Source organism: Dromiciops gliroides, chromosome 2 (genome assembly GCF_019393635.1).
Source record: "Dromiciops gliroides isolate mDroGli1 chromosome 2, mDroGli1.pri, whole genome shotgun sequence".
NCBI classification, from domain to species: domain Eukaryota; kingdom Metazoa; phylum Chordata; class Mammalia; order Microbiotheria; family Microbiotheriidae; genus Dromiciops; species Dromiciops gliroides.
In genome coordinates, this window is record NC_057862.1 from 51,044,480 (window position 1) to 51,071,979 (window position 27,500).

Consider the following 27,500-nt stretch of genomic DNA (forward strand, 5'->3'; position numbering starts at 1 on the left):
AGAAAACCATAAATTAACATTATGTATGTTATATTGTATTTAGGCCGCTAGGTGATGGAATAGAGCACCTGGGCTATGGACTCAGAAAGACTCATCTTACTGAGTTCAAACCCAGCCTCAGATACATCCTACCTATGTGGCCCTGGGCAAGTCACTTAACCCTGTTGCCTTCAATTTCCTCATGTGTAAAATGAGCAGATCACACTGTGTCTTTGCAAAAACCAAAAACCCAAATGAATTCACAGAGTTAGACATGACTGAATAACAATATTTTTTTAATTTTGATAGACATTTGCCAATTACATTTTAATCTGGTTCAGAGCACTCCTGCACCCCTTATGGGCTATGAGTTTAGCATCTCTGAGGTGTTACTTGAGTTGTATCTTGAAGGAAAAGAGTGATTCTGGGAGGTGGAGGGGAGAAAGAAGGGCATTCTGGGCATGGAGACCTGCCAGACAAAGGTCTGGTGATAGAAGATGGAGTGTCCTGTGTGAAGAACAGAGAAGGCCAGTCTGGCTGTACTGAATAGTGTGGGAGGGAGAAAAATATTCATTGAAGTTGGAAAGAAATTGGGGCCAGAGGAGTTTATATTTGTTTCTAGAGGCAATAGGGTGCTACTGGTGTTTACTGAGTAGGGAAGCAGTCCTGTGTTTGGGAAGAGACCCGAGAGACTAATGAGAAGTGGGTGCAAAAATTAAGATGAGAGGTGATACCTGGGGGGCCATGGATTTCCATCTGGGAAGGACTTCATCCCTCTATCTAGTCCTTTATCTTACAGATGAGGTTAACTTGCCACAGGTCCCAGAGGTCAGAAGCCAAAGGTGGGATCCGAACCCAGATCCTCTGAGTCTCTCCACCATGGGGGTCGTGTGAGTCAGGTGGAGTTGTTTGTGAATGATGTTGTGGAATATACAAGTGTAAGACATGGGCTCTGCCCTCAGGGAGCTTAGTTAGACTCCAGTTGGGGCGATGTTCCCATGATCTTGGCACCCACCTCTCAGACAGAAGATATTGTCTTCCAGGAATGGATGGCACAAGAACATTTTAACCCCGTGACCTTTCTTCCATCATCACCAGGCAGCAGTTTTTGGAACAATCACAAACGGACCATTGACTGCTCTGAGTTGTCTGGATTTGTTTCATAGAGACAAGGGGCTTATGTTTGCCATTGTGTACATGTCATGGAGGTTAATGAAGGGAGTGGGGGCACAGTGAAAGGCTGTGAACCAGCCCCTCGACCCCTAAGTTCCTGATGAAGGGGCTGATGAATGCAAGGTCTACAAAAAGAATTCTCAGGCTGATGGGGGTTTGGGCAATTCAATTCTTAAATGAATGAGTGTGGTCTGCTGAGAGATGGATTCCCAAGCTGAAGACTCTAATCTGGCTTTGATTACAATGGACAAAACTCACCTTTTTCTTTCCTGTTTCCTTTCATTTCTTCATCTCTGATTCCTTACAGTGCACTTAGATCTCTGACTCCATTTGGGCACTTGTTGAGACCTTTGCTAATAATTATCCATGTTTTAGGTTCTGTTTGTTTACCAGGTTCTGAACCTCAGCCCCAGTCAGGTAACCTCTGACACCTGCCTCCATCCTTCCAACCTCTATTGCGATTTAGCCTCGTCTAATGCCTACCTAGTCCTTTAAGACTTACTCCTGCATCTCCCAGTCCTGGGACCTGGCTTGGTAACGGGCCACAGACATTTACATAGATGTATGTTACAGACATTATCTCATTGAACTCTCATGACAGTTCCATGAGGGAGATATTCCAAGTGTTTGGTGTGTGTGTCTGTGATTTCCTCTTTGTAGGGAGGCCCCACTGAGGAAACCCCACCCCCTGTCCCTGCAGAGTGGCAGCTCTCCTTGGACTTCTTGGCTTAAAGTGCTGCTTGGACTTCTAAGAGTTTAAGTGACTTACCTAGGTTTACCCACAACTAGCAGGTGTCTGAGGTGGGATTTGAACCCATATTCTCCTGCTCCTCCAGTTTAGCTCTCCATCTACAATTCATTCCATGCTGCTTCATCCTACAGGCGCTTTATAGATAAGGCAACAGAGACCCTGAAAGGTCGGCCAACTTATCCTTGATCAGAAGAGCAGTGATTGAACCCAACTTTTCCTGACTCTGAGTTTATCCCCCCCCTGCATTGTGTCACAGTCCCCAAAACCCAAATGCCACCCATTTCCTGGTGTTACACAAGCCCTTTTTGCTTCTCTTGTCACCTCTGACCCCCCTGCAGGTCCCCTCTCCTACCACTTCATTGTGCTAAATTTAGAGTAAAAGAACTTGGGTTCAAACCCGAGTTTTGCCATAAATTACCTCTCTGACTTTGTCACCTGGTCACTTAACACCCCTGGGACTCAGTTTCCTCATCTGTTAAAAAAATGAAGGGATGACCCTGATGACCTTTAAAGACCCCAGCAGCTCTCAGCCTTTGATCCTGTGATTGTCCAGGCAGGGCATCTGAACCAGTTGCCTTTGCCAGGGGAGCTGGGCAATGCCTGGCCTTGGAGTTGCTCATCAGCCAGGGCTTCAGGGCAAGAGAGCACTTCTCTTGCTCTGTCATCAGGAGCAGAGGACTTGGCTCTCCAAAAGCAAGTTTGCTACCACAAACTCTTTCTGGCTCCAGCCTGCTTGCTGCTGCTAATTTCATGCCCCTGTGATCCAGGTAATGCTCTGCTGCCTTGAGCCGCCACCCCCGGCTGGAATTGCTTTTTTTCACCCAGCAGGAGCCCAGCTGCCTTTGCTGCCGAGTTCTCGAGGCGGCAGCTGAACAAAAGGTCTTTTGCAGAAACCACTCCGAGGCTCGGGGGCCCGAATCTGCTGCAGCTCATGACTAATTTGCTACAGTTTTTAAAAAGTGCCCAAATGGCATTCAATGGCTAGAAAGCCAAACCGGGGTCTGCCAGAGATAAACTGGCTAATTTCAGACCCAGTTCCCCCTTCCCCAAATCTCTTTACCTGGCCTCCAAACCTGGAATTAAATTCTTCTGGAGGAGACCCTTAGCACAAGGTCTCTCAGCACGGGCAGAGGAGAGAAAATGTTCCTTGTCATAAAATGGGACTAAAATCTGGCCAGCTGGCTTTAGTGGATTTTTAAATTGTGTTTGAAAATGAGTCACTCCTTTTCCCCCTGGTATCCATGAGCCAGACTGGAGTTTTACAAATGAAAACGAGTTTCTTCATCAGTATCTTAAATTTATTAAGCGTCCCAGGGTCCTGGGTCCCATACAGCTTGTATCACAGACGTGACCCCGTAATCTGGGAATTGCCATTCAGCCGGAATGTATTAGGAAGCCCCCTGGGGCAGAGCCTGGCCCCTGGGGTTCCTGTAGGGAATGCTTCAGTATTCCCATAACAAGGGCCGTTACTGGGAAATGCTCCATTAACCCAGAGAGATTTTGGAGAGCCCAAGCCCTCGGGATACATTTCGAATTGGAACAAGCCTTTGAGGTTTGCTAAGAGATCATCCATTTAGTCCAATCCTCTCTTTCTGGAGGTGGCAAAGAAGGGTTAGGTGACTTGCCCAGGGAGATTCCACCCCAGATCCTCTAGTTCCAAATTCAGGCTTTTCCCCATTGCGCTTTGTGAAAGTTTATGTTTAGTTGTGTTTAACGTGGTTCATTCAGTGTGAACTTAAAGGCTTTCATTACATTGTTGGTCTGGAGAGAGGCTGCCCTTCACCAGTGAGATCTCATTGAAAGGAAAATGATGTATAGGTGTACATTGAAAATTAATTATCCCAAATTGCCACATTACAAACTCATATTTCCTATGAAATATTTGGCAATGGGTTTTTCAAATAAATGTTTGATTCACCCAACCCCCACCTTCCCACCCACTGCCCGCCCCCCCCCACATACACCCCCCCACACCCCCACACACACTCTACCCTGCCCCCATTGCTTTCTTTAGCGTCACCACCTTGGTTGGCAATCTCTTACTCAGGGCTGATCATAGACCTCGCTTGAGTTTTGTGTAAGGGCCTCCATGAAGACCAGTATGGCAGTTCTCAGTGGCCACCACAAGTAGACACAGTTTTCTTTCTTTCTTTCTTTCTTTCTTTCTTTCTTTCTTTCTTTCTTTCTTTCTTTCTTTCTTTCTTTCTTTCTTTCTTTCTTTCTTCCTTCCTTCCTTCCTTCCTTCCTTCCTTCCTTCCTTCCTTCCTTCCTTCCTTCCTTCCTTCCTTCCTTCCTTCCTTCCTTCCTTCCTTCCTTCCTTTCTTTTTGATGAGGCAGTTGGGGTTAAGTGACTTGCCCAGGGTCACATAGCTAGTAAGTGTCAAGTGTCTGAGGCTGGATTTGAACTCAGATCCTCCTGAATCCAGGGTCCAGTGCTTTATCTGCTGCACCACCTAGCTGCTCCGCACAGTTTTCTTAAATGTAAAAAGGAAACTCAAACCTGGAAGGATAAAGAAACATTTACAGAGCATTGCACAGTGTAGTCCTGGTCTCTCTCATAGGACAGAGTCATCCATGTAGAGCTGGAAGGAGCCTAAGAGGCCCCTCTGGACCACTAGGTGGTGATGTGAATAGAGTGCTGGACCTGGAGTCAAGAAGACTTAAGTTCAAATCCATCCTCAGGTATGTACAATCTGTGTGAGCCTTTGCACTGTCACTTAACCTCTGTCTGCCTCAGTTTCCATAACTGTAAAATGGGGACAGTAATAGCATCTACCGCCTGCTGGCTGTTGTGAGGATCAAATGAGCTGATATTAGTGAAGTGCCCTCTTCCTCCCCGACCATCTGCTCCAACATTCTCATTTTACAGATGAGGGGAGCTCTCATGGACATTTAGCTCACACATTCTAGGCAATCACATGAGTTAACACAAAAACCTTTGAAGTCTGTAATACAGAGTATGGTTATTCTTTCAAAGGCATGACAGATGACCTTTGACCTTCAAGGTTATCCTTCCTCGGGAAACCAGTGCATTGAAAATAGAAGATAATACCAGGTCATTCCAGGGCATCATCATAGGAGCATGTATATTCGCAAAGAAATTAGATTTAAACAATTGGAAAAGAGGGAAAGAAGGATATTTACTGTAGCAGCTTGTCTTTGAGGTGTTCAGAAAGGGGACAAATCCTTCCTCTTTGTCTTCTGTGGAATTGACTGGGGAACATGTTTTTTTACTGGGTGCCTGAGGACCAGTGTCCTCAGAATCCCACCAGACTTCTGCCCCATCTTCAAGCCTTCCATCGAGCCAAGTGGGTATCAGGGGTTTGTCAAAGAAAGTCTCAAGGAGATGATCCAATGAGTGATCCACCCCTCCCCCTGAACAAAATACTATCAATAGCAAAGTAGCCATCCTGGCAGAGATTAAAACAAAAGTGATAACAGATCTTGTTGGGTAAGGAATCTGAGGCATTTGTCCTGGGTCACATATCAAGGTAGTTCAGAGAATCCTAGTCAGAGAAACAAAAGGGACCTTAGACACCACCTAATCCAACTCATTCTTTTGTTAAATTTTATGTTTTTTGTAAATTTTAAAATTCATTTAAAACTGAAATACAAAATGAGAAAAGGGGAAAAAAGAATATTGCCATATACACAGCATTACATGAGAGGATTCAAAATAAAAGAATAAATTTCGATTTCAAGAAAACGTACGTAAGAAATACTACACCTTGTTTTCAAAGCTGCCCAGCTTTTCTTTGTTTCCTTGTAGGTTTTCTTTTGTTCTCTGTTGTGCACTTTTAACTTCATTTTCCCCCCTCTCTCCTCCCTTCCCCCGCCCTAAAGAAGCCTACAATTAAATGTGTATGTGTGTGTATGTATGTATATATATATATATAGTATGTATATGTGTATATGTATTGTGTATACACACATATACATAGATATCTATAAACATAACATACATGCACATATATACTCATATACATGTATGTAAGACTATACCATGCATATTTCCTCTTGTCATCGCTTTTCTCTGGAGGTGGTTAGCATCTTCTTAAGTCCAAGTCTTTCTATGTTTTTCTAAATCAACCAGCTCATCATTTCCTATAGCACAGCAATATTCCAAATAAACCTTGTTACTTTTTTTTTCTAACCAGGTAAGATTGTTTTTGTAATTTAATTGGGATGGCATTAAATAAATAGATTAGGTAAAATCATCTCTTTTTAAAAATTATATTGGTTTTATCTACCCATGAACAATAAATATGACTTCAATTATTTAGATATGACTTTGTTTTTCTGATGAGATGTTTCAATTTTAAAAATTTTTTTCTATTTTTTTCCATTCTTTTGATTTTGTTTTACTATTTCTTGGTGTCTTTGACATCATTAGCTTCCCTTTGACCAAGTCTAGTTTTCAAGGAATTATATTCTTCATTATGTTTTTGATGCTCTATTTCAAGTTGATTGACTTTCTTTTCATAATATTCTTGATTTTCTTGGATTTAAAAAAATAAATTTTTTCCCCTCAATCTTTATTCTTTGATTTTTAAGGTCCTTTTAAAGTTCTTTCAAGAACACTTTATGCTTGGGACCACTTGACATTTCTCATTGAAAAAGGAGTGACTTTTTTAGCTCCATTATCTTTTTCCGAATATGAACCCGGATTTTTTCTATCCCCATAGTAGTTATCTATGGTTGGGTTCTTTCTCCTTTCCTTACTCATTTTTATTTTGTCTTATTTTGTTTTGTAGCAGCTATTAGTATAATCAAGTTTTAGTCCCAAGGTATGGGGTATGATGCCCCAAGCTTCAGGTCCTTCTTACTATTATTTTCTGAGGTCTGTCTCAGGGCCCAACCTTGGACACTCCTCTCCACTCCTAAGCCATGGCTAGGGCCCCCAGCAAGCTGCCCTGAAAATGATCTTGCTCCCTGTAGTCCCTCACGTGGCTGTAAACCACAGTTGCCTTCTCTGCCCTGGAACTGAAACCAAAGGCTCACTTCTCCTGAAAGTACCCATAGCCAGCAGGGTCCCCACCCCCACATTCATCAAGCATGTACTAGCTCCTTTTCCCCAGCAGCTGAGACTGCTTTGGTCTGCAGAACTGTGCTTGACATCCCTGGATGGTGGAAGGTCCTTCAATCTTCTACTCAGCCTTCTGATCCACACACTGTCCCAGAGGTGAAAGTTCTGAAGACTGAAGTTGCCTCCTGGTTAACCCAGCTGCCCCCAGGGCTTCTTCTTTGTTGATTCCATAGAATTGGCCTTGGAGGTTTTTGTACTTCACTCTGGCCAAACTTTTAGACTCTCCTCAAGTTGTTTTAGGAGGACAACTGCTTTACCCTGACTTTTGTTTATTTCTGGTGTTCTATGTTTCCTCTGAGGTGATGTTCTGCCCTTTTTTGTGAAGGAAATTTGGAGAGCCTAAACTTGTCTGACCTATTCTGCCATCTTCCCAGAATCTGCCTCATTTTCCAGATGAGAAAACTGAGCCCACAGAGGTTGTGACATGTTGAAGATGTGTGTGTATATACATACACACATACATACCTTTGGCTATTGGGGGAGGGAGAAGCTGAGGATGAACCTGAGGTTGCGAACCTGGAGGACTATTAGATATGATGCTTTCTTTGATAGAAATAAGAAACTTTTTAGATTGTTGAGTTGAGGGGAGAGGGAGAGGGAGGGAAGGAAGGAGGGAGGGAGGGAGGGAGAGACAGAGACTCTATATAGATCTCTCTCAGTGTGTGGAGTGTTCAGAAGGACTAGCATCTCTAGTGTGAGGGCTTGCTGAGCCATTATTCATCCACCTTTGGGGTTCACCTGATTCACCTCTCACCTGTGGCTCCAAGAAGCTATAACATGCACAGCATCCACACCCCAGTAAACCATCTTTGCAGACAGGCTAAAGCAGGTTGAAGGTAATCAGCAGACCTCTAACCTGTGGTGAGTTAGGGTTGTCTCTGCCCCAAGCATATGAAGACTTTCCCTGGTGGAATGGGCAGGTGAGAACAGTTGAAGCCAGCTGAAGCAGGCACTGTGGAGCACTTAGTGCTTGGTCAGACAGAAGACGCCAAGATTATCCACTGCATCCTGGGCAATTGCCAGTCATCTTGACTTTTGTCTTATCACTGGACTTAGACGACTCCGGAAGAGAGAGTGCGGCTGACAACTTTGTGTAACTCTGCCTCACTTAAATACAGTTTACACAGGAGTCAAGAGATCACCCGTGATGTCATTGGTCCTCTTTGAAAAAGGACAAAGAACAACAACAACCTCTCCCTCTCACTCTAGCTCTCGCTCTTGCTGTTTCTCTTCCCTCCTTCCCTGACTCCCTGCCTCTCTCTCCCTCCCTCTCCCTCCTTCCCCCTTCTCTCTCTCATCTATCTATCTATCTATCTATCTATCTATCTATCTATCTATCTATCTATCTATCTATCTATCTATCTATCCATCTATCCATCCATCTATCTATCTATCATATATCAATCATCTATTATTATTATTATTATCTACATAGAATTCACTCTGTTCTGACCATTGCCTCTTAGAATCCCTGCCTTCTGTCAAATCTGAGCTAAAGTCCCATTTCTTATATGAGTCATTTCCTGATCTCCCTTGCCCAAGCTGCTAGCACCCCCTCCAATGAATTTATGATTATTTTATCTATATTTTCTATTCACTTATGTGTACCTGTTGTTTTCCCAATAGAATAAGCTTCTGGGGGGGCGGGGCAGGGCGGGGGAGAGACTGTGGTTTCCCTCCTCCTTTCTGCCCTCTGGCTTCCTTCAAAACTCAGCTGAGATCACACCTTTTTCAGGTGTCCTTTCAGGTCCACCTCCTCCCTCCAGCCACTGCTAGTGTCTTACCTTCCATTCCTTCCACTTACTCAGTGTCTATTTTATTTCACAATTTTGAACACTGTCTTTCCCCTTTAGAATGTGAGCCCCTCCAGAGTAGGGGTGGTTTTTGCCTTTCTGTGTATCCCTTATGCTTAGCACAGTGCTTGACACATTAGTAAGTGCCTAATGAAGCCTCGTTTGAATGTTTGAGTGGATGGATGAATGAAATAAAAAACAAAGTTACTTGTGTTGGGAAGCAAGCAGGCTGGTATGTGGGAGATGGCACTTGAGCTGAGCCCTGAAGGGGAGCTAAGAATTCTAGAAGATGGAGGTGAGGAGAGAGATAATTTGGGGACTCTGTGTGTGTGTGTGTGTGTGTGTGTAGGTGAGATGAGTGATGTGTAATAGGTCTGGGAAGTTAGACTGGAGCCAAATTATGAAGAACTTGAAATGTCAAGCCGTTAGAATGACCAGCCCCTGCCACCCCCTGTCTATGACCCAACCTTCTGAGCCTAAGACTCATGGGAGAACCAGTTTATCTTGGGAGACCAGAGACAGAGCCCTTATGACTCATGAGCGTCTTCCATGCTGATTCCTGACTGACTGATCATCTTTCCCTCCTAATCATGCCACCCCCTAACTGACCACCTGGACTGTCCATTTTAACCAAGGCAATGCCATTCTCCTCCTCCTTTATCCTGGTTTTCTATGTCTGTGGCTCTAGCAGGTCATTATCCTTTTGGGTCCTTGTGTTCCTCGTTGTGCCTTAGGGGTGGGTTCACCAACTGGCCCCTCAGGGTGTCTTGAGGGATAAATAATAATATAAACCCTACAATCAACCCTGAGTTATTAGTGCCAGTGAGGGGAACATTGGCATGAATAATCCAAAAATAACTTCTATTTGACTTTGAAATGGCCTGTGCTCAGGGCTCAACAAACCCTCCCCCTGTCAGCTTTGGAGACAGTTCAATTCAAGTCAACAATTATTTAAGCACTTCCCATGGACAAAACATGGTAATAGACACTGGGAAGCCAAAGAAAAAGTGAAATGTTTCTGCTATTCTATTGGAGAAGTAGAATGGGCACATCAATAAGTAAATTACAAGTCATTTGAGGAGAAAGGGAGGGCCCTTTGCAGATAAGAAAGGTGAAGCCCAGCGAGGTTAACTGATTTAAGGTCACAGCAAGGACATGGCGCCATCTTTGGCAGAGCTTTGAAGGAAGCTAAGGATTAAAAGCAGTGGGAGGTGAACAAGGAGTGACTTCCTGGCATAGGGGACAGTTTGCCTGGAATGTAGAGTGTGTGAAAGAGAGTGATGGGAAATAAGTCTGTCAAGGTATAGATGAGAGCCTTCAATGCCAAGATGAGCAGTTTGAATCTTATCCCAAAGACCAATAGAGAGCTACTGAGTTTCCTGAGCAGCTGAGTGGAGGATGTGTTGGAGAGAACCAGGAAGGACTCTTAGGAGATTTTTACAATTAATTGTCCAGGGGCTAAGCTAGGGTGATGGCTAGAGGAGTGGTAAGTATGGGAGAGATGTGAGAAATGTGGAGGGAGAATTGATGTCTTAGCAACAGATTGGCTAGAGAAATATGAGGAGAGAAGAGTTGAGGATGACTTAGGTTGTGAAAGCAGTTAGGTGGTATAGTGGATAAAGTGCTGAGCCTGGAGTCAAGAAATGTTCCCGTGTTCAGATCTGGCCTCAGACACTTCTTAGCTATGTGACCCTGGGCAAGTCACTGTTTGCCTCAATTTCCTCATCTGTAAAATGATCTGGAGAAGGAAATGGAAAACCACTCCAGTATCTTTGCCAAGAAGACCCCAGATGGGGAGACTCAGACATGACTGAACAAAACTGAGGTGGTGAACCTGAGGGAGTAGATGACAATGTTTCCATTGTTAGAAATAGGAAAGTTTTCAGGATGATTGGGGATAAGGGAGAAGATAATGAGTTCATTGACAATATATATTTTTTTCCATTTAGAATTTTATTTTCCAAATTACATGTAAAAGCAAATTTTGACATCAATTTTTTTAAAACTTTGAGTTCCAACTTCTCTTCCTCCCTCCCTTCCCACCTCCACCCCAAGAACTCAAGCAATTTGATATAAGTTATACATGTGTAGGCACTGATAATATTGTTGTTGTTGTTTGTTTGTTTGTTTGTTTGTTTTCATGAGGCAATTGGGGTTAAGTGACTTGCCCAGGGTCACACAGCTAATAAGTGTTAAGTGTCTGAGGCCAGATTTGAACTTAAGTCCTCCTGAATCCAGGGCCGGTGCTCTATCCACTGTGCCACCTAATTACGCCTGACAATATTTATTTTAAATTTGGGGGTTAGGTTTTTTTATTCATTCCTTTGTCTTTCTTGGCTGATTGGGAACTAGCCTATTGAGCCTGCTGGGTTATAACATCTTCTTTGGAAAATTATTCCCTTCCCCTCAAGTTCCTTCTTTTCATCTTCCTCTTTGTTTTGTTTTGTTTTGTTTTGAAATGGCAGAACCAGCCCTGTGCATTCATACATCTCCTCTGCCAAGCCTGTCCCAAAGAGCATAGAATCTTGGAGCTTGGGGGCCTTGGTCACCTGATGACCTAAAGAGAGGACCAGAGGTGACTGGTATAAATGACTACCAGCTGACAAGTCCCCAGTGCTGGTTGTTGTTGCTGATGGCCTCCACTTCCTGTTGAAGGCCTGCCAAGTCTTTGTAGCTCAAAGAATGCTGAGCTTTAGGACTCTGCTTGTGTTTGGTTGGACTTTCTCAGAGAATCATCCAGCCTATCGTTTCCCCCAGTGAAGCCAAGTTTACATGTATTTATTAAGGACCTACTATGTGCCAGGCACTGTGCTAAGTGCTAAAATTGTCTCTGTTTTTAAGGAACTCATAGTCCTAGTCAGGGTATACAGCTTATTCCCTGCCCTAGTTAGAGTTGTCCTCACTTAACCTGGGACAGGATGATTCTCTGGTGGTCCCCATACTCAAGAACATATTTCTCGGGGCGGCTAGGTGGTGCAGTGGATAAAGCACCGGCCCTGGATTCAGGAATACCTGAGTTCAAATCCGGCCTCAGACACTTAACACATACTAGCTGTGTGACCCTGGGCAAGTCACTTAACCCCCATTGCCTCACTAAAAAAAAAAAAAAAAAAGAACATATTTCTCCCCACTGGGCAGGCAAGGCAGCCACCAGATCTTGGGAACAAAGTTAATGAGCCCAAGCGTTAAATGGTGGCCCTTATTCCATAGTCTTTGGCCTGAGGCCAAAGCTATATAGATTCTACTGCTTCCCGGTTCGAGGGATGAGGGAGATGAGGCAATTCCTTCCTGAGACCAGAATTCACTCAACAGAGATAGACATAGATTGTCAGATTATTGTGACATGCAGTGCGATGGGAAGCCTGTGGAATTTGTCCATTAGGGTGTCTATATATTTATGTCTCTGAAAGATGCTACTGATGGATAATGACTCAGAATTGGACACAAGGAAGAATTTGGCCTTGGGCATCACACTTGGCAGATTGGGTATCCCGCCTTGGGTGATGGGTGTTCTAATTATCCCCCCCCTTTTTTTTTTGCAGAGCAATGAGGGTCAAGTGACTTGCCCAGGGTCACACAGCTAGTAAGTGTCAAGTGTCTGAGGCTGGATTTGAACTCAGGTCCTCCTGAATCCAAGGTCAGTGCTTTATCCACTGTGCCACCTAGCTGCCCCCTAATTATCCCCATTTTTACAGATAAGGAGATTAAAGCAGACAAAGGTTAAGTAACTTACCCAGAATCACATAGCTGTTAAATTTCCAAAGCTGAATTTGAACTTAGGTCTTCCTGACTCTAGGAAGACCAAATCCTGCCTCAGACACTTAGTAGATGTGTGACCCTCGGCAAGTCACAAGCCCTTTCTCAGCCTCAGTTTACTCATCTGTAAAACGGGGGTGATGAAAATAACACCTACCTTCCAGGGTGTTTTTGAGTATCAAATGTGATAATATTTGTAAAGGGCTTTGCAAACCTTCACAAGCTATACAAATGTTATCTATTTTGTTATTATTATTATTAGATACGTTTCCATCAGTACCAGGGGAGGCAGTGCCTAACCCAGTGAGATCCCAAAGCCACTGAAGGACACACTGACTGATAGCATGGCCGTAGACCCACTGAGGTGTGTAGTGACTGGCCACAGCTACGTGTTACAGGTCTCCACATCGCCTGGCAATTTCATATCGTGTATTTGGGGCTCAGTCTCAATACTGAAATGTATGTCTTTCTTCTTGCTCAAAAACCTTCACATTTTGCAGGCACAGTCACTTGAAAAGAAGTTAGCAGTTGATGCCTCCACATAATGAATTGTCGGGGAAATGGGGATCCAGAGAGAGCAGGGCTTCTTCACCATTTTGTGTCCTGGGGCCTCTGGGTCGTCAGGACGGTGAAGCCCTTGGCTATTCAGCATCCTGGTTTTAAATGCCTGAAGGCAGTCCTATGTTTCAGGCAGAGCTGGATGAAAAGCAAGATGTTATTCCTGCCCCTTGCTCCCAATCAGATTCTCAGAACTCCTGAAATCTATCCATGGACCCCAGATTAAGAACCTCCTTGGGTTCCTTCACTACCACTGCACCCACTCTGGTTTGGACTTGGCTCCCTCTGCACATTGCACAGTGGGTAGAGCGCTAGACCTGGAGTTAGGAAGATGGGAGTTCCTAGTTGACCTTAGCCACCACTTAATAGCTTTGTGACTCTGAAGAAGTCACATAATTTCTGTTTGCCTCAGTTTCCTCATCTGTAAAATGGGATGATAATAGCACTACCCCCCTAGGTTGTTGTGAGACTCAAATGAGATAATATTTGAAGTTTTAATTTTGTTTCTGTAACCTTAGCACCTGTCTCAGTGCCTGGTATATATATATATGTGTGTGTATGTGTGTGTGTGTGTGTGTGTGTGTGTGTGTGTATGCATATATATATGTATATATATATACACATACATACATATGTGCATACACACACACACACACACACATATATATGGGAGGGGGCTGAGTCTGTACTTTAATTAGGATACATTTCTTCCATAGGGAACTCTCTCCACTAATGCAGATTGACAAATGCTCTAATTTCTTATCTTTGGGGCACTGAGAGATTAAGTGATTGGACCCCAGCACCAGTATGAGTCTAAAGAGGGATTTGAACCCAGTTCTTTCTGGCTCAAGGCCACCTTTCACACTACAGGTGCCATTCTGCTTTTCTGCCTAGTAAACAGTAGGTGCTTAATTAATGTTTAAATGGGGAGTGGGGTAGACTAGGGTCCACCCTATAAAGCACCACAGCCAAATGAAATCAGGATCACAGATTCAGAATTCAGAGCGATCAAAGGCCGTTGAATCTGGTCCCACCAAGCTCTTCCTTTGAACCTTTGCAGGGCTTTCCAGACCACAATTTGAGACAATTTGCATTTAGCAGCCAGTCTCCTTATGACAGCAAAATGCTTTCTTTGGTCCTTTTTACTTTTTTCTCCTCTTTTTAAAACCTGAAAAATTTAAATCTCTCTTAGAAATTGTGTGCCTGGTGCAGTCCCTTACACCGGAAGTAGACCTGTCTCCCCTTGACTGGAGGTGTGAGAAGGAATGCTGAGGTTGGGAGCAGGAGATGAAGATGGTTGGTGTTTTCGCCATCCCAATTGATTCCTTTCTGTTGGGGCTTGCATTAGGAGGTCTCTCCACAGACCTGAGCACACAGGAGGGATGTTGTGGGAAGGCAGCCCCAGGGCTCTGGCTGCCCAGCCGGCTTGGGAAGGATGATTAGCTGTGTATACTTTCTGGTGTGGATGCTGAAGAACGCACTGTGTGCCTTGCTTCAAACTCTTGGGCGTCTTGGTTTTCCCATTGAGCACGTGCCATTTCCGAAGATTATACCAGTTTTGGGAAATCCAGCTGAGACAAAGGCTGATTGATTTAGAGCCTTGGGAGAGCTCAGATCATTGTGGTTGTGCAGGGGAACTGAAAGGAGGATGGTGATCAATTATTACTGAGGACAGAGCAAGGCAGTTCAGAAGGAGAGGCTATGGGGAACAGAGGGAAAAATATTCCCTGGGGAGTCAGAGGGCCTGGGTTCAAATCCTGCCCCTGGTACTACCCTACCAGTGTGACCCTCAACAGGTGACTTGACCTCCCCAGACCTTAGTGTCTGAGTCTGCAAAATGAAGTCACTGGACCAGATGGGTTCTGAGGCTCATTTCTAGGCCTAGACCTGCGATCATAGAGTCAGCCGATGTTTAATCAGCTGCTCTGTGTGTACAGAGCACTGTGCTGGGTATAGGGGGAGAGATAGAAAGATGCTTACACCATGGTATTGGCTAGGCCTTAAAGTGACCTCGGACACTCGCCAACTGTGTGACCCTGGGCAAGTCACTTCACCTCTGTCTGCTTTAGTTCCCTCAAAAGTGAAGATAATAATAGCACTTGCCTTGCAGGATTGCCAGAGTGCTCAGCACTGTGCCCGGCACTTAGGAGGTGTATAGAAATGTCTTTTTCTTTCCCTTCCCTTCCCTTATACCTCTCGTGCTCTTAGGAAGATTCAGGTCTTCCTGACTCCAGGCCCAGCACTCTATACACTGCACCACCAGCTCGTGCAGAAGGCTTTGTGTGAGATTCAAGGGAAGAAAAGTCATTGATGGGCATGGGCAGGATGTGAGGAATCAGGGAATGCCTCACTGAAAGGTCAGTAGGAATTCAACAGAGCAGCTAGGTGGCACAGGGGGTAGAGTGTTGGGCCTGAAGTCAGGAAGACTTCCTGAGTTCAATTCTGACCTCAGACGCTTACTTGCCATGTGATCCTGGGCAAATCATGTAACCCTGTTGGCCTCAGTTTCCTTATCTGTAAAATGACCTGGAGAAGGAAATGGGAAATTGCTCCAGCATCTTTGCCAAGAAAACCCCAAGTGGGGTCATGAGGAGACAGATGTGACTGAAATGACTGAACAACATGAAGGAATTTAACAGGTACATAAGGAGAATGTTTCTGTTCATTGAAATTTTGATATATTTGGTTATGAAAATCAGGGCTCCTTGTCCTAGCTCTCTTTGCTTCTGTTTCCTGGTCTGTTTTTCCTTCTAGGCTGCTTGGGGAGTAGATCAATCCCTGCTTAAAGACTCTGGGGCATGTGACCCAGGCCTCACTCTCTTCCTTGCTCTGTCAATTAAGAAGCATTTAGTAAGTTCCCAACATATTCCTGGCATGGTGTCAGGTACAAATGAAATAGGCCTTGTCCTCAAAGAACTTCCCTTCTATCAAGAGAGATGGTATGTGCATGTGAATTTGCATGTGTGCATGTGCTTGTGTGTGCTTGTGCATGATGCACTTTTTATTTATTTATTTATTTTGTGGGGCAATGAGGGTTAAGGGACTTGCCCAGGGTCACACAGCTAGCAAGTATCAAGTGTCTGAGACCGGATTTGAACTCAGGTGCTCCTGAATCCAGGGCTGGTTCTTTATCCACTGTGCCACCTAGCTACCCCTGCATGATGCACTTTTTTTTTTTTTTTTGGTGAGGCAATTGGGGTTAAGTGACTTGCCTAAGGTCACACAGCTAGTAAGTGTTAAGTGTCTGAGGCCGGAATTGAGCTCAAGTCCTCCTGAATCCAGGGCCGGTACTCTATCCACTGTCCCACCTAGCTGCCCCCATGATGCACTTTTAAACTGAATCTGCAGTATTAATATTTACCCATCACTTTTTTGAGTCTAGACAGTCATCGGAACAATCGATCAAGCCCTGGTCTTTGCTGTTTTCAGAGGTGAACGCTCCTGCTGAAACTTTAATGATTGCCTCAGGAGAGCCGTTGGAGGTGGCTCCCGCACCCCCCTGGTCAGGGGACAGTGACACTGGCATCTGAGGGCCTAGGAAGAGCTTCCCATAGAGGGTGATGCTTGAGCTCAGTTCTGGGGGAAACAAGGGATTCCCAAAGGTGGAGGTGAGGAGGGAGGGCACTCCAGACATGAGTGGCAGCCAATGCGAAGGCCCCAAGATGGGAGATGGAGGGTCATGTGTGTGATGACTAGTTAGAAGGCTGGTGTGAAGAGTTAAGAGAATGATGGATAATGAAGATGGAAAGGTGGGAATCACAGAAGAATCTCAGAGTTGGGAAGACTCTCATGGGCCACCTAGCCCATGCCAGGACAAGAAGCTTCATCTCCCCTTGTCTGAAGCCCTCCAGTGAAGGGGACCCTATTTGCTGCTGACAGAGCCCTTCCTCTTTGGCACAGCTTTAAGTGTTAAGGAGTTTTCCTTCAAATGGGGTCAGATTGTGAAGGGGTTTAAATACCAGAGAGAGGAGTTTTAATTTGATCCTAAAGGTAATAGGGGGAAAAAAGGGTAATAGGGAGCTACTGGCGTTTGTGGAGTAAGGGAGTGACATGGTCACAACTGGATTTTATTACTATTATTCCTTGTAATAATACTATTACTACTTGTAATAATAATAAAAAAACAACAATAATAATATTGCTACCACTTGTAATAATAGTAACTGGCTTTTTATAGAACTTTTAAGATTTTCAAAGCACTTTCTTTATTCCTTCATTTGATCCTTACAACAACCCCAGGAGGTGGGTACTTTTATTATTCCCAGTTTACAGATGAGATTACTTTCATCTTGGCAGGCCCATGGAGGATGGATTGGAGCATGGTGAGGACTGAGTCAGGAAGACCAGTTAAAAGTCTATTGCAATTGTTCAATGGGGATGTGATAAGAGACTGTACTTGGGTGGTGGCTGAGAGAGACAAGGTTTTGTGAAGGTAGAAGTGACAAGAATCAACAACCTATTGGATAAGGGCGTTATTTGGAGGGGGTCCTGCTCTTGCATACTCTGATGCCAGAGTATGCCATCCCTAATATACCGTAAATGTCAGCCTAGAGGAATCAGCCAGCTTTGCCCAGCTCAGTCCTAGGCTTCCAGCTGACCTTCCCTGGGCACCTAGAGGTCATCTAGCATCTGAATGTCTGAGACCACTCAACCCCCCACTAACTTACTGCTTCTAAAACTCCCTGGACCAATCGCTCTGGTGCACAATGCCTGAAACTGACTTGGTCCTTAAAATCAACAAGTGATGAATGGCTCCCTCTTTAGGGGAGAGGACAGAGCATGGGAAAGACTTAAGAGCAGAGGGGAGTTTGTTAAGAGAGTTAACTGGGCACGGCAGAGGTGGTGGGGGGATATGACCTGGCTCAGCATCAGGCTTATCAAGCCACAGCCTGACCTCACTAATAAGCATCTGGATGTTGTGTATGCTGTGTCGTGATGTCCCCTTGGGCTGTTGTGGCATCTGTCACTCTCGTTGAAGGGACACAGGCAGCTTCCCGCTTCACATGACCCTCTTTGGCCATTGCACCTTTTTGCTGACTCCAGGAAAATGCACTTCAGTATCAGCCTGGCCCCGATTGGCCATGCCACTGCCACAGCCTGGTTTTGACCTTATATAACAGTCCCACTGAGAGAGAGAGAATCTGGCAGCTGGACAAAGTTTCCCAGCAGGGAAAGGGACAGGCCATATTTCCAGCAGATCCCAGCTTCACATGTGAAAACCAATACTTGGGTTGAGATAGAACATTTGTTGGGTCAGTCTCTCAGAATTTTTGCCAACAGTAGAGAGCTAACCTTGGAAAATGGGACTAGATTGGTGGTAGCAAAGTGGACAGCCTGGTTTTTCCTCACAGCACCAGCATCTAAGATAGGGTGGCCACTTGTGTCTGAAATATCCGGGATCCCACCACTGCAGTGCCCTTCTTCCTCACCACTTTGTGGGGTCTGGTCTAGCCTCTCTGAATGAGGGAATGGGCCCCCCCTTTTCCTAGCACAACAATGGGCAGCTGCTACTCCCACTTCCCACCCCCCCTCCCTGAATTTTCCCCAGGTACAAGAATTCCTAGTGATTACTCTGTCCAGAATGGTTGTTCTTCCCCCATCCTGGCGAAACTAAGGTTTGAACTGAGCCCTGGCTTTTGGAGTTAAAGACCCTGGGTTCAGAAGCCACCTCCGACATGCGACACTTCCCACCTCTGTGACCCTGAGTGCGTCACTTTGTTTTCTTTGGCCTCCCTTTTCTCATCTGTAAAATGAAGGGGTTAGCCTAAGTGGCCTCCGAAGTTCCTTCTCATTCAAGATCTATGATTCTTCTGTGTGCACGATGCTGTACAATGTGATTCTCCTTGGAGGTAGGAGAGGGATGCTTCTTCCTTCAACTGGCCCTCATAGGGTATGATTTCAAGTTCCCTCCTCAGCCTGATCACCCTTTTCTGGATATTCTCTAGTCTGTCAATGTCCCTCCTGGAATGTGGGGAACAGGAATGAATGAATGAAAGAAAAAGCATTTATGAAATGCTTATTGTGTGCCTGACACCGCTCCATGCTGATGATAGAACTGTAAGGAAGCAAACCAGTCCTTCCCCTCCAAGAGCTTATATTCTAATGGGAGAAGACAACATCTATAGAGAAGCAAGAGTTGGAAAGGAGTAGTTCAGGGTTTGGAGATGGCTGGGAAATGGCTCAGTGACCTGGTTCCAGGCATGTGAAGGTAAATGTTCACATTATCAGAGTCCAGGGCTCCAAGGTACAGGAGTCTGAGTTCTCCTGGGAGGAAGAGGTGGGCCAGAGTGTCAAAGACAAGGTGACCTAGTGGGCACACCATGAGGCTATGACCTTTCTATGAATGGTTCCCATCAAGACAAAGGATTTTTCAAAAAATATACTTACTTGCTTTTCCATTGTCTCAGGACTAATCCACTTAGACTGTCCATAAAATGGGGAAGGTGGGGACAGTTTGAGCCACTGGGAATCTGAGAGGGAGAAGGGTTTTGAGCTGTAGAAATCTGGTTGTCAAACTGTAATATCACAATTTCATTCTGCCCTAGTAAGGAATTGAGGAAAGTGCTGCTGATCCCACTGGATTCATTTCATTGTCTAAGTAAGCACTTAATAAATGCTTTTTCATCCACCCACCCATCCATCCATCCACCCACTCATCCACCTATCCATCCATCCATCCATCCATCCATCCATCCATCCATCCATCCATCCATCCACCCACCCATCCATCCATCCATCCACCCACTCATCCATCTATCTATCCATCCATCCATCCATCCATCCATCCATCCATCCATCCATCCATCCATCCATCTATCCATCCATCCATCCATCTATCCATCTATCCATCCATCCATCCATTCCTTCATTCCTAGACCCTGTAGTCTAAGAGGGATGTGGAGAAACTTGGTCCTAGCCAGAGAAGGGCGTCCTCAAGTATCTGACTCTACTACCTTCCAGCAGTTTCACCCATTTTCTGGTGGTTTTTTATTTACAGAACTATTTTGAGAGCTACATTTCCATCGCCTCAACAGTGCCCTCTGTTCTGTGCCTCATCGGGAACTTTCTGTTGGTCAACAGGTAAGTGGCTGTTAAGTTCTTCCCCTCTTTCCTCACCTCAGAAATCTGTTTCTGCTCTTTGCTCTTCCATCTTTGGCTGTTCTCTTCTCTGGAGGTAGGAAAAAGAATACCACTGGTTTGGGAGCCTAAAGACCTGGGGTTAAGTTCCAGCTGGGCTATTTTCTATCTCTAACCTGGTTAAGTCATTTCCTATGGGTTTCCCCTCTGTACGTGACCAGGTTGGCTTATAGCTGGTCTCTAACATCCTATCCACTAGTTTGAAACCTCTGCTTTAATCTATTGCTTTTCAACCATTTGTTTTGCCATTGTATAAACAATACCTAAGTCAACAAATGTGACCCCTGCACTGATTCAACTGTTGCCTCCAATTCCTTTCATTGCTGGGGCCTCTGTTTGATTCAATGCTTGCTTAAAGAACAGACTCCAGTGATGAGGCATGTCTCCTGAGTGGGAGATAGAAGAAATAAAGCAGCCAAACAAATTAGAATAGCCCATGGACCTAAGGATTTGGTGGCTCTGGCCCATGCCTTTGTAGGCTTGAATTTGCTAGACCATTCTTTCTTCCTAGATCCTGGGCTTATAATTCAGGTAAGCCACCTTGAGGTCTGGCTTCCCATGGGCAGGGGAATTGAGAGACAGAGACTAGCATGATTTACTTCCAAATTTTTCTAATGCAGCAAAGGGCAGATAACAGGAAAGGGAAGAGGTGGTGTGTAGCAGGAATGAGCTTTGAATTAGAGCATGGAGCCTTGTGAATCAGTTGGAAGAATTCTAGAGCCCGATCACCTTTCTGTGCCCAGTCTGGTCTCTTCCCTCTGCTGGCTCCCCTTCTTTGCCAGGCTCCCATGACCAGCAGCCTGGGACAGACAGCACATTCAGAGTGTCTTCCGAGATGCGGATGCCCGTGAAAAGCCCCCACTCAAGGAAGAAAAATGCTCACTTACAAGAGGAAGTAGAAACTATTTAGCCTGGGGGCGTCTGGGGAAGCTATGCCAAGGGGTGCCCCTGGCCCAGAGAGCTTCAGACATAGACAGGGGAAGAAAGCAATGGCAAGTGGGAAGGGTGAAGCACCCACTCAGTGGCCAAATGAAGGTCCCTCCTAGCCCTCAATCTAGGGTCCAGTGCCTGATTTTATTTAAGCCGCTGTCTGGTCTGATAGACTCATCTGCTCAGCATCTCTTTGACCCTGTATGTGAATTCGTTTTCAGAGCTGGGATGACTCCTCCCTCATAGCTGAGGGCGATTTGCCACAGAGGTACTAATCAGAATGTGCAGTAAGGCCAGTCTTTAGTGCTGATGAATTTTTAGTGAGTGTGGAAATAGAAGCTAGACCTTCCAGCCTCTCACCGGCATGAAGGTCTAGGCCCAGATCTGTAGCTGGAGACCTCAGAGATGTCAGGGTCTAAATCTTGTCTTTTAGAAATGAGGAAGCAGGGGACAGCTAGGTGGCACAGTGGATAGAGCACCGGCCCTGGAGTCAGGAGGACCTGGGTTCAAATCCGGCCTCAGACACTTAACACTTACTAGCTGAGTGACCCTGGGCAAGTCACTGAACCCCAATTGCCTCACTAAAAAACAAAAAGAAACAAATGAGGAAGCAGGGCCCAGGAAAGGGTGCTGGCTTGCCCCAGGACACTCAGGTGACAGATTTAAAATTCCAGTGCATTTACTCCCCCACCCCAAACTGACTTCATTGCTCCTTACACCATAGGAAGCCTGTCAAGAGAGGCAAACATCCCCGTCTGGGGGTGGGGGGCTGTCACATGGAGCCTGGAGAGTGACCAGGCCTCAACTCTACCCCAGTCAAGAGTCTGTTTTCACTTCCTCTCTTAGGGGTTCCTAATTGCTGGGCTCACACTTTCTCTGACTCACTGTCTAATCTCACATACCCACAACACACTGCAACATGCGTTGGCCCCAGGGCTACTTCCTGATGTGCCTAAATAAATACCCCCGAGGAATCACAGTTTCTTCCCCATGTGGCTATGCCCCTTCCTGCCCCCGCAGCCTGGCCCCATCTCTGCATTGTAGAAGGGGAAGAAAACTTCTACCAAGGAATATGCTGGGAGTTTCTCTCTCCTAACTCCTTAGCCCTAGATCATTCCAGTCTCCCAATGGCAAATCTCTCACCCTCCATCCAGCTCAGTGTCCCCTTCCTTCTGTTCATACTGGATAGGGCATGGACTTGGGTCAAGAAGGCCTGAATTCAAATCCTACCATGGACCCTTAGCTCTGTGACCCTGGCAATTAACTTCTCCCTGAGTCTCAGTATCCTAATCTACAAAATGAAGGGGGTGGACTCCATGCTCTCTGAGGTTCCTTCCGGCTCTAAATCAGGCAGCTGGGTGGAGTCATGGTGCATAGAGCCCTGGGCTTGGAATCAGGGAATTTCATCTTCATGAGTTCAAATCTGGCCTCAGGCACTTCCTAGCTTTTTGACCCTAGGCAAGTCATTTAATCCTGTTTGCCTCAGTTTCCTCATCTGTAAAATGAGCTGGAGTGGAAATGGCAAACCACTCCAGTATCTGCCAAGAAAACCCCAAATGGGGCAACAGAGAGTTAGACATGACTGAAACCACTGAACAACAAATGAGCCCCGCCTTCCATCTGTCTCAGAAATCTCCTTGGCTCCTACTGAGCTGGTGGGTCAGTGTTGGAAAAGACCCTGAAGTCTTACTTCTACCCAGTGCTTCCCCATCTCTTGGATCTCCTCTGTTCTTTCAGGGCTACGTAGGGCCCCCCCAGCCTCCCCTCACTCTTCCCCTGCCTCTTGCCAAGATCTTTCCACCTGAGGTGAGGCCTGAATTTAAAGGCCCTTTTCCTTACTCTCAGAGTTCAGGACCTCTCCTATCCATCCCCTCCCCCGGGCTGGAGACCTGGGATCAGCCTCTTCCTGGCCCTGAACCCCAATTTCTAGGTCAGGGGTCAGCAAACTGTAGCCCAAGAGCCAATTCCAGTTACCTAGTTTTGTATGGGCTTTGAGGTCATTCTTAATTCAAGGGTTGTACAAAAACAGGGTGGGCTAGATTGGACCGTGGTGCTGACTTCTGCTCTAAATGGCATTTGTCATCCAGTCCCTTGTGGAAGGGACCTGAAAGAATCAGGGGAGGGGTCTCCAGTGTGGAAAAGGGCCATTGACAGTGTGGACTAAGTTTGGAGCCTTGGGGCCCAAGTTCAAATCCTGGCATTGTTCCTCACTATCTGGGTGACCTTACTTGAGTCACTTAACAGTTCTAGGCCTCAGTTTTCTCATCTGTCAAATGAAAGGGAAGGACGAATCGACCTCTTCCATGCTTTTGTCTTGCATTTATTACCACATCTTCCCAGTCAGAGAAGGCCTTTAACTACCAACGCTCATTCCCGCCGTCCGGCAAGAGTCTAGTACCTTGCCTTATGCTTGGCCTCAGAACTGTAGTATTCTGCCTCAGATGCTCAGTAGCTGTGTGTCCCTGGGCAAGAGATGGACCTCTCTCTTCTCAGTTTCATCCTTTCTAAAACAGGGATAATGATAGCACCCACCTCCCAGGGTGGTTTGCAGATAAACTGAGATAATATTTCTATAGCTCTTGGTAAGCCTTGAAACGCCAGATAAATGCTAGTTTTGTGGTTGTTCACAGCTTTAAAACGCTGGCGGTGCCCTGCATCGGCCTGTCTATCCTCCATCAAGGTCACCCACAGATCCAGCCCAATCCACTTAGCAAATGTGCAGGGCTGTGTCCCGAACACTAGATGGCGCTGCTCCAGAAAAACTAAAATCCGCTTCCCTTAAAAAAACAGGGCAGAATATAATTACTTGGAGGGGAGGGAGGGATGGGTAAAGGGGAAGTGAGTGTCCCATGGCCAGGCAGGGCAGTCTTGTTGGACTAAGCAGGGAGCAACAAGCTCTGAGAACCCCCATGGTCCAGCAATTCTATAGACGTTAGAGTTTAATGTGGCCCTTGACATATATGCATTATCTCCATTTGTTGTTGTTGAGTCATCTCAGTTGTGTCCGACTCTCCGTGACCCCATTTGGGGTTTTCTTGGCAGAGACACTGGAGCGGTTTGGCACTTCCTTTTCCAGCTCATTTTACAGATAAGGAAACTGAGGACAATGAGGGGTTAAGTGACTTGCTCAGGGTCACACAGCTAGAAAGTGTCTGAACTCAGGTCCTCCTGACTCCAGGCCTGGCACTCTACCTACTGCGCCACCTAGCTGCTCCAATTAGACTATTAGCTATATCCTAAACTCCACATGACAGCTTCTTCCCCCATGAATTCATATAGGTGATCACATGGCCTTACAGGTTATGTTTTGGTTATATCTTTGTTTTAAATATTCTTTTTTTTTTTGAAAATTGAGTTCCAAATTCCATCCAGCCATTGAAAAGGCAAGCAATGTGATTCCCATTATACATGTGAAGTCATATCATTACTTTGGCGGGGGGGTTGGTGAGGAATTTGGGGTTAAGTGACTTGCCCAGGGTCACACAGCTCATAGGTGTCAACTGTCTGAGGATGGATTTGAACTCGGGTCCTCCTGACTCAAGGGCCATGCTCTATACACTGCGCCACCTAGCTGCTCCTCACATCATTACCTTTTTACAGATGCTGAGGTAGTATGGTAGCTAGAGAGCTGAACTTAAAATCAGCAAAATTCTGAGTTCAAATCCAACCTTCTTACTAATTCTGTGAGCCTGGGCAAGGCATTTCGCCTCTGTCTGCCTCAGTTTCCTTGTTTGCAAAATGGAGATAATAATAGCACTAACTTCCCAGGATTATTATGAGGATAAACTGAGATCACTGTAAAACACTTTGCAAACCTTAAAGTGTTATATTAATGCTAGCTATTATTATGAGGAAACATGCTGAGGGAGGGTTACTTGCCCAGGACCACACAGCTAGTAAAGTATCATTCTGATACTTTACTACAGATCCATGGCTGTAAAGGTATCTGAAAGTCCACCTAATTCACCTTCTTAGGAGGGGAGGGTGTTACCTGGCCACACCTGCAGGCAGGTAACACTCACCTGTCAGGTCATACCTTTTTTCCTCCTTCTTAATCTCACCCAAGCCCTGAATGCATGGCTGGAGCTCCCAGGATGCACATGCACACTCTGGTTCTGCTCTCTGATCTCACACACTGACACACACCAAGAATTCTCTGCTGCCGGAACCCAAATGATTGCTTCTCCTTCCACACTCTGGGATTCATGGCTCCCAGTCCAGTCTCCTGAATCCCCAGAGGACATCTGGCAGTCCCAAGGTTCCTTCCTGATGCTACCCCTGTAGAACTGCTTCCCCAGGCAGAACCTCGGTGAGGTTCACAGGGACCTGCCTCCTCCCCTCCCCTTCCCCAAGCATCCCTAGCTCCCCACTCCTCCTGCCCTTCTCTTCTCCCTACTCAAGCCACCAAACCCAGGCTTCAGAAGGAAGGATGGAAGGATGGAAGGAAGGAAAGAAGGAAGGGAGGAAGGAATGGAGGGAGGGAGGAAGGAAGGAAGAAAGGAAGGGAGGGAGCAGGTAGTGAGGTTGTGTCACCTCCCTTCCCCTCTTTTCAGAGTTAGGTATACCACAGGTGTGGGACATTGCATATATTGCAAAGATTTTTTTCAATCTGTTGATTGTTTTTGCTAATTTTTTTCTCTTTCTCTTTTAAAAAGATGTCTGTTACAAAGAATGCCTCTCTTGAAGGAGAAGGAGGGATACAAGGAATAATATGGGCAATGTGAAAACAAAAGCTATCAATAGGGACAGCTAGGTGGTGCAGTGGATAGAGCATGGGCCCTGGAGTCAGGAGTACCTGAGTTCAAATCTGGCCTCAGATGATTGACACTTACTAGCTGTGTGACCCTGAGCAAGTCACTTAACCCTAATTGCCTCACCCCCCCCCAAAAAAAAAGCTATCAATAAGTGTTTTGTTTTGTTTTTTTTTTAAGAAAGAAGGTCTGGGGCGGCAAGGTGGCGCAGTGGATAGAGCACCGGCCCTGGAGTCAGGAGTACCTGAGTTCAAATCCGGCCTCAGACACTTAACACTTACTAGCTGTGTGACCCTGGGAAAGTCACTTAACCCCAATTGCCTCACTAAAAAAGAAAAAAGAAAATAAAAAAAGAAAGAAGGTCTGTGACAGAGGGAAGATTCACTCGCTGCCTTCATTGGGAGTCAGACACGGAGGGGATGGAAGGGGGGGACGAGTCTCTGGGTCCTTTAGGGTCCTCCACACCTGGGGGTTGTTAGGCCTGTGCGATGATAAGCCCACACCAGGCCCTGCCCTTTCAGAGGGAGGGAAGAGCCGCAGAGAGCCGACTTAGGAAACAGCTCCCAGTCTTCCATCTGTTTCCAGGCTGGGGGGAAAACCGTTTTTGGCTAAAGTGGTTTTTTATTTAATACGTGAGATTGAAATGTCGCCTCTTTCCCCCTTGTGGAGGACCTAGCTCTTTCTGCCAGGCTCATCTATAATCTCCAAGTGTTTTATTATGTTAAATTTGCGGCATCATAAATACTTATGAGGAGGATTTACATTTTGGAGATTTGTGAGGAAATCAGTCCCCTGGGGGCCAGATCCCTCCTGAGAAGGGGTAGGGGAAGGCTGGGGAGACTGGCAGCTACCGGGTGGCCTGCAGCCCACTTCCATCAGGGGGCAGATGTCAGGAGATCTGGAGGTTGAGGACAGGTCTGCCCGTCGGAGGCCCCCAGCCCCTTTCGAATGAAAGCACTGTTCTCCAACTGACCTATGCAAAGAACCCCACAGAATATCGCCTCTGCTCCTTGCTTATTACACAATCTCAGGCAAGCTACCGACTTCTCTGGGCCTCAGTTTCCTCATTCTTGGACTCGGTTTCCTTCTCTGTAGAATGAGGGGGTGGGACCAGATGGGGCACGAGGTTCTTCCAAATCTAAACCAGGATACTGAGCCATCTACTGTTTGCCCGACTCTTGAAGGGTTGTCCCGACCTCCCTCCTAAACCCAAACGGGCTGGGACTTGGTTGCTTTCTCCACTCGGGGCAGCAGGACCAGATAGCCGAGCCCTGCACTGAACATTAGGTGCGCCTGGCTGGGCCTCTTTGCACATGGTACCATTTCATAAATTTTTATGATCATTAAAAATAGCCCAGGGCATAATTACTGAGGGCTTCAGGCTCACGTCTGGAGGTTCTGGTCCGTGGGGCCAGTTTATTCAGCAGGTTATTAGAAGACAGAATGTGCTTGGGGAAGCTGGGGCCTCCTGGACTGAGGAAGACCAGTTAGCTGAGGGACCTTCACCTGGGGGCCAGAGACAGCATTTGAAATCCACTCCCTTTGAAAAGCCATTTAGCATTTCCTCCTCAGATCCCTTTCTTTCT

At 45.9% G+C, this 27,500-nt stretch overlaps 1 protein-coding gene across 1 annotated transcript in view; it reads left to right on the plus strand.

The window, feature by feature from the left end:
- Window positions 1–27,500, plus strand: part of SLC29A3 (solute carrier family 29 member 3) — a 74,572-nt gene that overhangs the window by 30,611 nt on the left and 16,461 nt on the right. The window contains exon 3 of the mRNA XM_043981544.1: window positions 20,094–20,176. Within this exon, the coding sequence (XP_043837479.1) occupies window positions 20,094–20,176 (83 nt within the window). The remainder of the gene's footprint in view (window positions 1–20,093; window positions 20,177–27,500) is intronic.